We start from the raw sequence: 15,672 nt of genomic DNA on the forward strand, positions 1-15,672 counted from the left end.
ACGTAACTTTCACATGCGTTGGGAAACCAAAAAATTCATGTAGCTCACGTTATCACGATATTTGCCTTATTGCAGTGGCCTGGAATGGAACCTGCAGTATCTCCAAGGTCTGCCTGTACAGGGAAGAGTGTTCAGCTACTTGGACATCATGTCCCCCACGGTGGCTGAAGGAGGGCTCCACCGCTCTCTGACCCATCCTGTAACTAACTTCTCCTGCTAACGCAGTTCATTTCCATAGATGTTCTATTCTTGAAGTTCTTCACAACCCCACTGTGCTGAACAATTGTGGAGGCTGATTATTTTCCCAGGATGAAAGGCCCTGGGAATGACCTTCTTGTAACTTGATCTGTATGTGTTCTTTTCCTTTCTCCTGTGTTCATCCCTGATCCATGAAATCTTTCTTATCCTACTTCTCACCAGTTTTGTCCCAGCTGTGGCCTAGTAGGTTCTAAAGTCACTCCCTGACTTACACGGAAAAGCAAGTCAGCTGAGCCGAGCCTGGGAGTGAAAACAACTCAAGTCCAAGTTGCATAACAGGGATAAATGTACACCAATTAAATGCTGCTAGGTCTCCAATGTAAACAAAACAGTCTGGTGAGTGTGTTTCTCTCACTCTACTACAGGGAGATTGTGAAAACAAGTCACTGGGGTTTTTGGGTGGGAAGAAAGCTTTATCTGACGAGAGTTTTAAAAACTCCCACTGGGAAGCCAGGCCCTGAGCAGCCTGCATCCATCAGACCTCTCCTGGCCTGGAAACTCATCACCATTTCATACTTTACTGCTAAAATAACCCACAGCTCTCGGTATTTTGTATACAAAACAAAGAGAGCGAGAAAGAGAGAAAGAATTTGGTAGTTGGGTTAAGCCATTTTTAATACTTAGCATAGCACAGTTGGGGTCCTATATTACCCTGGTGGGGCACCATAGTGTCTAAGGACAGGGGAGGGGAGCATATGGTGGGAAAGATATGGGGTAATGGAGACCAGGATTACAATCCAGGCCTTGCCACCTGCTAGCTGTATGACCCTGGACAAGCTGCTTAACCTCCCTCGGCCTCAGTCTCCTCATCTATACACTGAGAATAACAACCCCTATCTCTCTGGGCTCTAGTAGTTGGAAGCAAGGGCAACCACATGTAAGGCTCCCATTTCCTGTCTGTCATACAGCAGAGACTCCATCAGTGAGAGCTAGTGTATTGTGTTACTGTGGTCATTATTCAAACCCATGGGTGCTTAACACACTTGTCTAAATAAGCAGACAGCTGTTGAATTTTCTTGGTGACAACAAGGGATCCTAAAATTGAACACTTGCTCATGGCTGGTAACAAGGCGGTATTTAAAAAGAATAAAATTAAAGCACCAGTGTGGGAGACATTTTGTCCTTTATACTGCCTGATGGCTTTTGAAGCTTGTCTTTAGCCCCTGAATCACAGGCATTAATGTTTAACTTAAGCCAACACAGTTGATCTGACTCGATCAAGACAAGGTTCTTTCCCCCCGTGATGGAAATGTACAGACTGAGCCCAGGGCAGGTGAAATGACTTAGATCTAAGAATAGACACCACTGAGTTTCCAAAGGTTCTGAGTGTCCATACACAATTTTAGAATCTATTAGATCCTTGCTGTGTTAATGAGGCCCCTTGCTGGGAATCCAAATTCCCTTTGTAAACTCCATTAACAACCCACAAGGCAGGTAGGCAGCTGTGAATGTGCTTATGGTAATAATGTCTTGCCCAGAAAAGGGAAGCAGTGGGAAATCACATCCATTTGCATCACATGCTTAGAACATTAGAGAGAAAGGGGGAAAAGCATGTCTCCTTGGAGAGAGATTAGGATGAGTTCAACTCCCAAGCCCCCTTCTACCTCAGATGATTCTTTTTATTGAAGTATACTTGATTCACAATATCATGTTAGTTTCTAGTGCACAGCACAGTGATTCGGTTATACACATATATATTCTTTTGCAGATTCTTTTCCCTTATAGGTTATTACAAACTATTGAGTATAGTTCCCTGTGCTAGACAGTAGGCCCTTGTTGGTTGTCTATTTTATATATAGTAGCGTGTATATGTTAATCGCAACCTCCTCCTTTATCCCTCCCCTCCCTTTTCCCCTTTCGTAACCAGTTTGTTTTCTATCGTGAGTCTTTTTCTGTTTTGTAAATACATTCATTTGTATCTTTTAAAAAATTTTTTTGGATTCGGCACTCTCACATGATTTTTTTGGGTCCCTCACAACTTTTCGCCTATTTGTTTGTTTTGCTTTTAATTGCCTCAAGAGAATTTTTCTTAGTAACAACACATGGAAAGTTTTGACTTTGAGAGTTCAGACTCTATTAATGATCCAAGTGCATTTTTAAAATGTTTTTGCTTTTAGAGCAAAAAAAAAAAAAAAAAAAGGTCTTGATTTTCCTATCTGTGCATCAGTTCAAATCAGCACAAAAAATTTGCTGAATATTACCCAAAACACCCACGGTTAGGCTGAAAGTAGGGATGGAAAATTTCAGCCGCCGAGGAACTTTTTAGGGGGGTGGGGTGGAGGGGGCAGCAGCACAGGGGGACGAGGGCTGAGAGGGTGTCTCCAGTGCCACTGGCACCCATTCTGACTTCTTACCCACAGTTGCCTAAGCGATGCTCCAACGCTTCCTGTTGTAAGTACAGTGTCGCCCCAGAGAGCAGAGCAAGTTGAGGGCTGAGCAGTGAGCAGCATTCCAGTCCCCAAATGCCCCCTGTCACACCATACAGCGTATCACCTCGACTATCCTGGTTTATCTCACCCCAAGTCTCCTGTCATCAGGGTCTGCTCAACATAAGGACTTTCAGTGGTTTTAACCTTTTTGGGGTCATGAACTTCTTTGAGAATCCAGTGAAAGCTTCCCCACAAGAGTGTACACACATCTCCCTTACAACCTGAAAAGGTTGTGGACCCCTCCCCCTAAAGCATATCCAAAAACCTTTAGCTTCAAGTAGCCCAGTTAAGAAGCCCTCAATTTCTCTTGACATTCTCCAGGCAGATTCACGAAGCCCAGCGCTCAAGACTACACCTAAGTTTCTATGAGTGTCTAAAATAGATAACCAACAAGGACCTATGTATAGCACAGGAAACTCTGCTCAGTACTCTGCAATAACCTAAATGGGAACATACTTTGAAAAAGAATAGATACATGTAAATGTATAACTGAATTACTCTGCTGTACGACTAAAACTAACACAACACTGTTAATCAACTATACTCGAATATAAAATAAATTGTTTTTAAATTAAAAAGCAATAAAAGAAAGTTTTTATGAGTTTCCATGAGCCACCTAATGCTTTAGTATCTTCAGAGTTTATCTGTATGTGGGCAAAAATAAACACATGCATGCACACACGCCACACATACACCACACATACACGGCTTGGCAAAAATGAAATGGGAAAGCTGAGCTGGGGTTGGAACATATTCATTTAGCTTATTCATTCCTGACACTGAAGCCGTTAGAGGGAGTAAAGGTAGCTTTGGCGAGCGCAACCACGTAAAGAAGCCAGGGTTGGTTATGTTTTTTCCATTCAATAAACAGCACCACTGAATAAGTTTCACATGCTCACCACTCTCCTGCCCACATAAGAAATTTGTTACTAAACACTTACTGTTCCTGCACAAAGCCTATTTATTTTTAAATACTTTGACTTGTTTTTTGGGGGTGGGTGGGTGGGTAGGAAGAAAGTGGAGGAGGCATTACTTTTGGCCTCTGGGTCCCTATCCTTCATCCTAAAAGTCTATGAAATAAAGAAATGAAGAACTGAACCAGAACTTTCGACCTAATCCTTTTATTGGCTATATAGGGCCATGAGTTGATTAGTTCTTTAGAATACCTTGATATTATGAACAAGCTAGTGTTTTGACCATTGGACACCTGCCTTACATGCGGACAGAAACACTCATCCTTGTTGGAAGGTGCCTGGTCAAAGCTCAAGAGGAAAGCAATCCAGTCCAACTCTGACATGACATGACTGGACATTTAAGCCTCATTAGGCAGGATCCTAATCCACAACATTTGAACTGCAAATGCTGGAAAGGATAATTTATGTGCTCAAGGGGATTCTAAGGGGAATGCTAATTGGGATGCAAGCTTCAGGCATAGCTGGATCCAGGGAGCCCTCTTGCCCTCTCTTTCCCCCTGGTCTGCTTTCCTTTGCTGTCTTCATTCCTAGATCAAGTTTATTGCATGTGAAAACAAAGATGGACACTGGAATCTGTGGGCATTCAGAGGTGTTAGAGCTAGCAGACCTAGAAGAGAAGGGGATCTCTCTCTCCCTGCCCCAGCCCTCCAGTCCATTTTTCAAACCTCATGGCGGACTCTGGTTGTCTCACTCCTTGGGCCATTCATTGCAGACCACAGCCTTCCTCTGTGTCATGATTGGCCATGCCTGGACCACATGATCATCTCTGCAGCCCACAAGAACCACCTGGGATGGGGAGAGGCAGTTTCCCAATGAAAACAATGAGGTTCTGGACAGACAAAAACAAATATCCACAAAAAAGACTGTTATGTGAGGCATTTTAACAGTAAAGAATTCTCTAGCAATGAAGAATTCACTTCCCATGGAAGAGGAAGGACATTCACCTATAGTAATCCCTAATCTAACAATAGCAAGTCACAATCCTCTACAGAAACCAAGCTCTTCATGGTGTCTGCTCTCACAGAAAGCTTCTTGTGGGCGAAAGGAAAAAAGGAAGTGAAGCCAATACTATTGTAAGAAAGGAGAAATAAACAGTCTAGAAGCAACTGAAGAAAAAAAGGTTGCATGCTATTCAGGAAAATACCTCAAAATCTTTCATTTAAGCATAATACTTGCATTACAGTTGAAAAGAAAAATAGAATGGGTGTGCTTTCACTAGTCAGGTGCAGTAAAGGGCTGGTAGTAAAGAAGTAACGAACAGTAGACTTAGAGGAGCTTACGGAAGGAAAATTCCCTCACGTGTATCTTCACCTTCCCCACGAATCTTCTCTAGGTCAGCCTGGGCCTCTGGTCTTTCTTCCTGTCACACATTATGATGTTGTGTTCTAAAATCCCTGAGCAAAGATGCTCTCTCACACGCAGCAAATATCCACAGGCCTCAATCAGCTCCAAATGGTATCAGTTTCTGCATTCCCATGCTCCCTTCAGGGAACCCTCAGGAGGATTCTTCTTCCTCTGCCCCCCCATGCTTAGCTGGGAGAAATGGTTTCCTTTCTTTTCCATTCTGCAGTTCTGATTTTTATGAGGCAGGAGCACAGACTCAGCCAGGACAGCACACTGGGAGGCCGGCTCAGCAGTGGTCCTCCACTCATTTCTGCCACTGTGTCCTGAGTCTGGGAAAGAGCCCTACCCCCTTCCCCAGGCAAATGCGTATCATTCAGAATCACAGCAGATAACACTGCTTATGCTGGTTGTGGCATTCATGATGTGCAACTGCTTTCCTTCCCTCCTTTTTTCCTTTCTTATTTAATTTATTTGCTACTCAAAAGGCGAATGCCATCTGAAATTGATGGTCTGGAGCAAAGAACTGCAAAGAGCAAGGCACTGATGTGCTCAAGCTGGCTTCTGTGATCATTGAGCCACGGAGGGTTTAGGAGACAATTGCAAGGAGAAGGCAATTCACTCCACTTGAAAAATATGCATTTCCAGTCTCTCTTAAAAATCAGAAGATCTGGCAAGACTGACTTTGAGTTCCCACAGGGCAACAATGGCTGAGGACAAGGCAAGGCCCTTTGGTTTCCCAGCCTCTACAAAGCCTGCTTTCCGCATTTGCTAGCTGAGCCCTGGCAGGACTTAGGACTGCTACCCTGAGCAGATGTGGGAGAGGGCTGCAAAACGAGGGCACCAAGGCTCACAGCCCGGCCCAAAGCCTCTTTTCATCACGCCCTTCATTTATCTTCTGGAAAAAGCCACAGCAAAGCCAACAGGCTGGTTTCCAGCTCCCGCTGAATCTATCCAAACTAACCTGAGCTTTAGTAAATGTGGATGAGGCTACAGTCACAAAAATCTCTATCACCTAAATGTCCAATGAACTCATTCCAGATTTTCTAGATTGACAAAATAGTATGTAGTCATCTAAAATGATGTTTACTGTTTATGATACACAAAAAGGTTTAGCATTGATAAAAAGCAGGTTTACCTAGAGTATGGTCTTAACTAGGTGAAAGTAAATACAAACAAAAAAGGCTGGAATGAAATATACCTAAACATTGACAATAATTTTCTATAGGTATCTGCTTACAAGTTATTTGTTTTCTTATTGTTTTTGTTTTTCCCAATTTTACTAAAACAAGAATACATTCTTTCAAAAACTGAACTAATATTAAGAAGCAAATTAAGAAGCAATGTGCTGGAACCCAGAAAGCCGATAAATATATCCCACTGGGGCAATGGCCATACTGTGGGGTGCCTCCAACTTAGTACAAACCAGATCGCCTGCTGCTTGGGACAGCTCTAGCACTTTCTGTACTTTGAGATGAGCCGCAGGAAGGGGTGTGCAGGCAAATAAGAGCCCTGCTGATCTAATTCAGGATGGAAGAGGTTGCTCTTCTCAGATCTACTGGACGGATTGCATCACAGGCTGAAAATCAAGATCCAACCACTCTTGTCAAAAGACCTGCCCGTGTATTTAAATAAGTCAATCGCTTATTCCTGCCTCCATTTCTACATTTGGAAATGGAGATGATACGACCACAAAGATGAAAAGGACAGCGTTTACTGACCTCCACCACAACGTGATACCTAATGTCCAGGCAAAACCTCGCTTGGTAGATTCCAGGCTCATTTTACTGATAAGGAAACAGGCTCAGGTCAACTGAAAACGTGTCCGAAATCCTGGTGTGCAGGTCTGTGGAGGAGCTAGGATTTGAATCTCAAAACTGTCAGACTCCAGAGCCCAAGCTCAGAGTCTCGCCCAAGGTCACCGAGGCAGTGAGCACAGCAGTGATTCCATGAATCAAGGGCCATGAATTATGAGCGGCTGAAAATGAATAAGAAACATCCACCAGCCTGGGCAATATGGAAGTGCCAGATAAGAGCCACACACGTCTCCTAGCAAGTTGCTAAAACACACTGAAAATGGCATGTGACCAGCCGCTGGGGAGAGGGACTGGAACCCAGACAAAACAAATTGACATTTTACAGCCTCATTTATTTACAAAAAAAAAAAAAAAAGAAGAAGAAGAAGAAGAAATTAACAAGGGAAACTTCAATATCAATGAAGTTGCAAGAATATAATGAGCTGTGCTTGCTCCCACGAGGGATGGCTTTTTAATTATTTTTTCAGATGAACTGCAGTCACAGTGTATTTGATCCATACCCGACCCATACTCTTTGGAGAGTTAAAACACATTTTTCCCCAATGTCAAGTTAAAATAAAAACTCATCAGAAACAAAATAACTCTGGGCTCCCAGGGCTCTGAAGAGAAATTTAGTTCTGTTTGGTCGCTGCCTGGTATTAGTGACCTTCGTACTAAGCAAACATTTGGCAGATGAAATCTGAGAATAATTCTCTTTGCATCATTAACCAGAATGTGGAGGTCTCCACTGGGTTTCAACAGAAGTGATAAACAAAGAAAAGTGTGACACATTCATGTCTAATATATGTGCCTCCCGACTTGGAGGAATTGCTCTGTGTGTTTGGGTACCCTGCGAGGATTCCATTCTGGGGAAGGCAGAAGCCCTCCTCAAAGAATCCCCTTCTTCTAGTCGGGCCCTGCTCTACCTACAGCCTCCTCTCTGTCTCCATATATTCCTGTGTGGGTGTATGCACCTGTATGTTGGTATCACATGTATATCTGTCTGCCAAACACTCACACGACTCAACACAATCTGCTTTCACCTTGATCCCATTCTGCATTTTTAAAACATCATCATCCACATGTAATAAAACTGCACAGAACTATACACACACAGAAACACATAAATGAGTGCACATACAATGGATAAAACCTGAATAAACCCCATGAATTGTACCCATGTTCATTGCCTGTTTTTGTTTGCTTGTTTGTTTTTTGGTTTTTATTTATTTATTTATTTATTTATTTATTCTGGCTGCATTGGGTCTTTGTTGCTTCACACAGGCTTTCTCTAGTTAGGGCTAGCGGGGGCTACTCTTTGTTGTGGTGCACGGGCTTCTCACTGTGGTGGCTTCTCCTATTGCAGAGCGTGGGCTGTAGGCACGTGGGCTTCAGTAGTTATGGCTCGTGGGCTCTAGAGCACAGGCTCAGTAGCTGTGGCGCATGGGCTTAGTTGCTCCACGGCATGTGGGATCTTCCTGGACCAGGGCTCGAACCCATGTCCCCTGCATTGGCAGGCGGATTCTTAACCACTGTGCCACCAGGGAAGCCCCCTTGCCCGGTTCTGATACTGCACTACAGTGATGTAAGATGTTACCACTGGGGGAAAATGGATGAGGGGTACAGGGAACTTCCCTGTATTTTGCAACAACTTGTGATTCTATAATTGTGCCAAAATAAAACATTTTAAAAAATGACATCCTCAAATAATTCCTTGAGTACTTGGAAAAAACAAACAAACATGACAATGAAGTTCCTTATTGAAAAGTTAGGACAAAAGAGGCAGGAGTCTCAGCTTGTTTGGTACTGGTCCTCTTGGTACCTTTTATGGGCTGAATCATGTCCCCCCCAAAATTCATATATATAAGCCCTAACCCCCAGTACCTCAGCATGTGACTTATTTGGAAATAGGGCCTGCCTTAAAGAGGTAGTTGAGGTTAAATAAGATCATAGGGGTGGACCCTAATCCAATCTGACTGGTGTCCTCATAAGAGGAGGAAATTAGGACACACACAGAGACCCCAGCGATACGTGGACACAGAAGGAAGACCATGTGAAGACACAGGAGGAGAAGGCACCATCTGCAAGCCAAGGAAAGAGGCCGCAGAGGAAGCCAACTCTGATACCTTGATCTTGGACTTCCAGCCTCCATAACTGTGAGAAAATAAATTTCCATTGTTTAAGTCACTCAGTCTGTGGTGTTATGTTACGGCAGCCCTAGCAAAGCAATACAGTACCCAAATCCGGCGTGCCCCATTCACCTGTTTTTGTCCCCTAGTAACAAGCCCTCCAGCCTTAGCATCCCTCGTAAAGAGGGAAACGGTGGCTGAGTGTGGCAGGAAACTGCATCAAGTAAGGAACGGAGGTCCCAGCACAGAAGAGTCAAATTTTAGGTGACCTTCCCTGCCCATGAGAGGCTGGTGCTCAGCTAGCTGTGGAGTTACCAAACGTGGAAAAGGGATCACAGTTTCTCAAAGTGGACCCAGAGGGCAGAACCAGAGACAGCGTGTGGAAAGTTGTAAGAAGACAGATTTCCAACACAACATAAGGGCAACTTCCTAATAGCTATCATGATTCCACATGACAGGAACAGCGAAGTGAGGGTATGTTGTCCACAGTTCTGGTGAGAGGTGAGCAGAACACGGAATCCACCAGCTCTGATCTGTGCTGATCTCTACTTAAAGCACCATGAAACAGGGGCACAACCTCCTTCCAGAACCCTGACGTGAACTGTTAGCCCAGCCCCCCCTTCTTTCTCCTCCCAACTCTCTATTCTGCCTTCACACCTGTTCTCCATTCCCATCGCACCTCTCCCCTTGGATTTGAGACACACGTCTCTCCTCTCACCTTCCTGACTCCTCTGATATCTATTTCCCAAAGAATTCAGGCTGTCTTGCAGAATGCCCCTACTTGCACCTGACCCCCTGGAGCATCCACCAGCCCTCTGCACCCAGCCCCACCCACCCCAGCCTTGTCACAGATCCCAGATGTACCTGGAAAAATCATCACTCTCATACCCAGGGCTCAGCCCCATTCATTATCTTAGACAAGTTACTTAACCTTTCAGAAGCACAGATCACCTGTCTGCTTCACTTATAACAGTAAAATTGAAAAAACAAACCCATGTCCAATGATAGAGGGCATTAAATATTACAGTATAGATCCACAAGGGAATATTCGTATGCAGAAAGAATATCATCGAAGAATATTTAGTAACATGGGGAAATGTTCATGAAATATTAAGAGAGGAATACAGTAGCAAAACATTATTTATTATAAACACATTTTTTGTGTGTGTAGAAAAGCATACCGATGCAGAAAAAAAGATTTTATATAACCATAAAGCTAAGGGTAATTATTCTTCAGTGATTCTTTTTCTATACTTCCAAAGTTGTCAACAGTGAACGTGTAATACTTTTTAACTAGAAATAAAGTTATTTTTTAAAAAAAATCCTTACCACTCTCATTTGGAGCTTTTTCCTCCACAAAGGAAAAAAAAAAAAAAAAAGACAAAACAAGGCACCAACCAATTGCCATAGCATCTAATGAAAGGACCCAGCGAGTCCATTACATTAGCCTACTTACTCTTGCCTACAATACAACCGGCTGTGCTTTGAACTCAGAGAAACAGGGCAGCTAAGAAAACTGAGCTCATGGAAGGTCACAACACGGGTTAACAGCACGAGTAATTCCCAGAGGGGTGATTGGTGGACCCCACTCACGCCACCACATCAAACGCTTCCCACTGCCACTCTGCTCCATCAGTCTCTCTGGGAAGAAGGAACGCCACGTGCCACCCACGGGTCACCGTCCAGCCACGCTGTGAGGCTTGGCTCCATATTGTGTGGTCCTGAAAAGCCTGCCAGCAGAACCGCGTCCCCATTCATTGGGTTTTGTCCCCTGGTAATGAGCTCCCCTGGCTCCCTCCCCAGGCTGGGCAGGAATGGCCAGAGAACAGTGCCAGCAGGAGAAGCCCCTTGTGAATGACCATCCAGGAATCCAGGAGTTTGGCAGTGACTCAGCCACAAGAGGCTGAAGCAAATAGTCACTTGGGTGGAAAATATCAGCTTGATTTAATATGGGATGCTTCCCTTTCCCCCTAGCTGTAGGGGGTCTAGGACATGGCCATAGTTGTGCCGAAGGCACCCAGCTGGTGACCCAGGGGCATGGCTTGTCACCAGTGGCCTGTGGCCAGGGCGCTGCATGGTTATCATCCCCTTCCCTGCTTACACCCACAGGAAAGGAGCAGCTGTGAACAACCTGTGCTTCACACGTGCAAGATTTTAGAAACCTTTCAATCTCCAGTTTATACTCACATGTCAGGCATACGATCAGATGGCTAGCTATGGGCCTCTCTCTCTTTTTTTTGTTTGTTTGTTTATGCAGTACACGGGCCTCTCACTGTTGTGGCCTCTCCTGTTGCCGAGCACAGGCTCCGGACGTGCAGGCTCAGCGGTCATGGCTCACGGGCCCAGCCGCTCTGTGGCATGTGGGATCCTCCCGGACTGGGGCACGAACCCGCGTCCCCTGCATCGGCAGGCGGACTCTCAACCACTGCGCCACCAGGGAAGCCCTGGGCCTCTCTCTCTTACCAGCTCTGCAAGGGCTGGAACCAAGGGGCACACATGCTACTACTCCACCCCAATGGATACCATCAACACCCACAGTCCCAGCACCAGTCCCTTCAGACTGTCTTTCTCTTGCAGGGAGTTAAGAGGCCATAAGTCATACCAATCCCATTCAGCAGGCTCCCCCAAATACTTCCCGAAGCCAAATTAAGTGGCTTCAGAAACTAGCTCCCTATTAGAGGAGATAAATGCTAAAATAGTCTCATGATCACAAACACTTTTTATGACCTGTACAATAAATGACTGAACCAGTTATGCTCTGCATATGCATGGTCTTTTTAAATTATTCCTGGAGAATTCAAACCATGCATGGAATAAAAGGCCCCCTACCGAGGCCAATCTGTGCAGAAAGCTTGCTCTCTGCTGCTCCCTGTAAGCACAGACCCAGGAAACAAGTTCAGAAGCACTCAGGAAGGCCATCTCCACAGTCCTGTACTGTCATACTTTGGAATTTGGCCAGGTGCCACCAAGATGCCCACACACCACACAAAAAGACACCCCCAACCCTGTGAATGTTGAACTATCATAGAGGAAAAGGATGCCCAATTAGAAATTTGGTTGAGACTTTCCTCCTACCAAAGACTCACTGTAAATCCCAGAAACAAGGTCTCAGAAAGAGAGAAGGGCCTGTGCCTGGTATGGTCAGCCCTGTGGCCCAAGCCTCCACCTCCCACAAAACCAAAATGAGTCCACATCCTAAAGCTTTGTACCGACAGACCAGGCCCCATCCAGTGCCAGGAAATACCACAGCCTAACTCATCAGGGCGGACTTCTGGAAGAGGGCTCTGAGCCTGATGCTCCAGGCAGGGGCCCCCAAGCAGAGGTGATTTACCACTGGTGTGACTTCAGGAGGCATTCTGGGGAAACATTTTTCTACTTGATTTCCTCATCAGAGACAAGAATTCAGCTTTTCACTCCCCATTGCCTTCCATGTGCCCTGATTTATCTACTTGCTGTTACTGCTACCAAAAAATATCTATCCTAGGGTCCTAGGGTGATATCGGTCAGGTCAGAGACCAATGGGCCAGATGGACCTGCGGAGACTGTTTTGGCTACATGCTGTGGCCCATGTGGCCCATGTCCTGGTCTGCAACAGACTCACAAGGAGGGGCTTTCACTGAAGCCTTAAAAGCATCAAAATGTATATGATTTCCTTAGACCCCTCTCCCCACTGTGTCCACCTTCACATACAATTATGGAAACCCCTAACCACAGGGAGAAGCGACTAGCCATCTTTGGCCTGAGCAATCTTCTCCTCTTCTTTGTGTTCCATAGGTAGGTCCACAGGTGCTCCATCCCTTGGATGGGGAGATACATATTCTCCACCTTTCTTTCCTAGAGCCTGTTCACAGAGGGCTATTTATTCAACAAAGTCATCTATGCTACAGTTGGGACAGAAAGTCACAGAGGAAAATTAGCATTCAGGTGTGTAGCTGTTCTGAACCCTCCTGTCTCAGAAAGCTTGGGCAGCGTACGGTGGAAACTTGGCAGATAGGAAGCTTTTTGACAAACTCTTATCAAATTCTATTTTAACCTAAACTTCATATTATAATTAACTTTATACTCCAATGCACACAGTTTTGGGAAGCACAAAGCTTCCGTGGGTGGATATAATTTTTTCAGAGCTTAGCACCCAGTGACTGGGGTCATGTCATACAATCCAACAGCTTGTGGGAGGCAAAATTAAACTCGGTAAACAAGAAATGGAGATGCTCGGCAGGCCAGCCCTCACCCTACAAACGACCATGCAGCAGTGCCCAGAAGCAGTGACTGAGGAGCCACGTTTGCTGTAAATGTAATTCACCACTTGGATGTTTCTTAACCCAACACCTGCAAATGGCTTCCATCCTTCCAGTACAAGATAGCAGAAATCATTACGGCACAAAACATTTTTTCAAAGTTCACATGTACCTTATTTCTTCCCAAATATGCAGTTCCAGTGCATACCCCGTTACAGAAAAAAAAAAAAAATTATGAAAAGTTACCAACTTTGAATAATACCAAATGCTGGGCATGCAATCCCCTTTCTCTTTGAGCTTCAATAGGACAAGGACCAGGAGATCATTTTGATGATTAAAAACAGGGTTTCCAATGTGTAGATCCCCAAATATTCCCCGGCGGCTAATGCCAAATAGCCCAAAGTCCAAACACACACAAAAAGGCAGATAAATAAACATAAAACTTCCCCTGACCATGGCTTCCCACTCAAGGTTTATTGAGGCTCTAGCACAGCAGAGGTCAAATTCCACGGCACATTGGAATCACCTGGGGAACTTTTTAAAAACTACATGCCCAGGATGCACCCTAGACCAACCAGCCCGTAATTTCTGGAGGTGCAACGACATCAGCATTTTCCAAAACACCCGAGATGTGTAGCCAAGTCTGAGAACTAGTGCTCCGGGAAAATTAAAACTTCAGGGGCCCACGTTTCCTTCTGCTGTTAACATGCCCTGGTTACTGACACAGAATCAACCAAAAGGGAACAGCGCCCCTGGCTCTGGGGCAGCTCCTTACCTATGTAGAGCGAGGAGTCCTTCCTCCGCACGTGGTCGTCGATGTAGGAGACGCCCAGGGGCTGCACGGGGGTAGCACCGATGCCCAGGAGCACCTGGGCCCCAATAAGCAGCAAGTACATCATGTTGGTGGTGGTCCGGCTGCGGCAGATGAGGTCCGGGTCGGGCCCCTGGTCCCCGCCCGAGCCGTTGGCGGCGCAGACATCGCGGCCCTCGGCACCCCAGCGGATCTCGCCCGCCTCGTACTTGTACTGGTGGGTCAGGAACTCAGGCAGCGCCGACAGCAGCGCGCCCAGGGCCATGACGATGCCTCCGCAGCCGATGAGGCGTGGCCTGTGCCCGCGCGCCCCGAAGTAGCTCACAAAGAGGATGAGCGCCAGGTTCCCGATCTCGAAGCTGCTGGCGATCACGCCCACGTCGGCGCTCTGGAGGTTGAACCTCCGCTCCAGGGTGGTAAGGACGCTCACCTGTGGGGTGCAAATTGCAATCTCAACGCCAGTGCTGATGGAAACCACCCGGGAGGCCCCCTTCCCGTCGCGCAGCGCACCTGCCCATCCCGGATCCTCCCGCCTCGCAGTTTTTTGTTTTGTTTTGTTTTGTTTTTACCAGCTGTGCCAAGTGATTTAAACCTTAAGAGTCCAAAAACCGTTTACTTAGTCTGATGACCCTAATTTAATGGCTAAAGAATTCACTTCCATCGGGGAAGAAGTTTTCCTTGGCATCTGTTTCCATTCTGAAAGATTCTGCCTCACTGCATAAGAACAACCTCCACATCCCCACGGCCGCCACCATTTAAGGCTCATGAGTCCTGTGAAAGTCCTGAAGTCCACAGCTTTCACAGGCTCTCTCCCAACTACATCTTATTTATGAAGTCCATGCTGGAGGATATAGGGTCCACGGGCTTTTTACCAGGAGGTTATTAGCAAAGCATATTGAATACGATAAAAACACAAGGAAACAAAAACCTGGGAGGGGAGCAAAATGGACAAGCTAGATTAGCTCATTAGGATAATCATTAGCTCTTCGCTTCCTTCTGGAAATTTCCAAACAGTGGACATTTCCCTAGAGGTAAAGACATCCCTGAATCCCTGACTGTTCTGTGCACTCTAGCCCCACCGAGGTCCCTCAGGTGGTAGAGTTCGATGACTTTCCCCACTTTTGCATCCTTGTCTGCCCTTCATCTGTTTAACAATTATCTACTGAACATCTGCTGTTGGCTTCACAATGCCCTAGACACAAAAGACAGAAACAGGAGGAAGGGATGACACCTGGCCTCAAAGATGCCACCTAGCAGAAAGGTAGGCATGTATGTTGGTTACATGTTACATTCATGATGCAAAATCACAGTAGGAGGGTCAAGAGGAGATGCATCATTTTAAGGCTCCTTGAGGTGGAGAGAAAATGCAAACGGCCTCCCTGCCCTGCTGTTTGCAGGTTCAACGCAGGGTATTATCAGCAAGACAGGAGTCCCTGTCGTAGGAGTCCTAGTTGGGCAGGGAAGAAAACTCCAGGCAAAAGGAACAGGGCGAGCAAAAGTTGGCTGGCATGATTTCATAATGAATGGAACGCATGTAGTGAAAAGATAGGTTGGCAACAGACTATAAGAAGCTACAGAGGCCACCCTAAAGGAATCAGACAATCCCCTGCAGTGTGGTGGAGAGAATGCAGAGCCTGGAGGGAGGAGCAACTGGTTTGAATCCCACACCTATTATTTCCTTAATTAGCTCTGTGAC

At 45.7% G+C, this 15,672-nt stretch overlaps 1 protein-coding gene across 2 annotated transcripts in view; it reads right to left on the reverse strand.

The window, feature by feature from the left end:
- SLCO3A1 (solute carrier organic anion transporter family member 3A1) overlaps positions 1–15,672 on the reverse strand; it is a 337,444-nt gene that overhangs the window by 256,034 nt on the left and 65,738 nt on the right. For both annotated transcript variants that reach the window (XM_081226813.1, XM_081226812.1), the window contains exon 2: positions 13,941–14,406. In XM_081226813.1, the coding sequence (XP_081082939.1) occupies positions 13,941–14,406 (466 nt within the window). The remainder of the gene's footprint in view (positions 1–13,940; positions 14,407–15,672) is intronic.

Source organism: Mesoplodon bidens, assembly GCF_964165515.1.
Source record: "Mesoplodon bidens genome assembly, chromosome: 3".
Lineage (NCBI taxonomy): Eukaryota > Metazoa > Chordata > Mammalia > Artiodactyla > Ziphiidae > Mesoplodon > Mesoplodon bidens.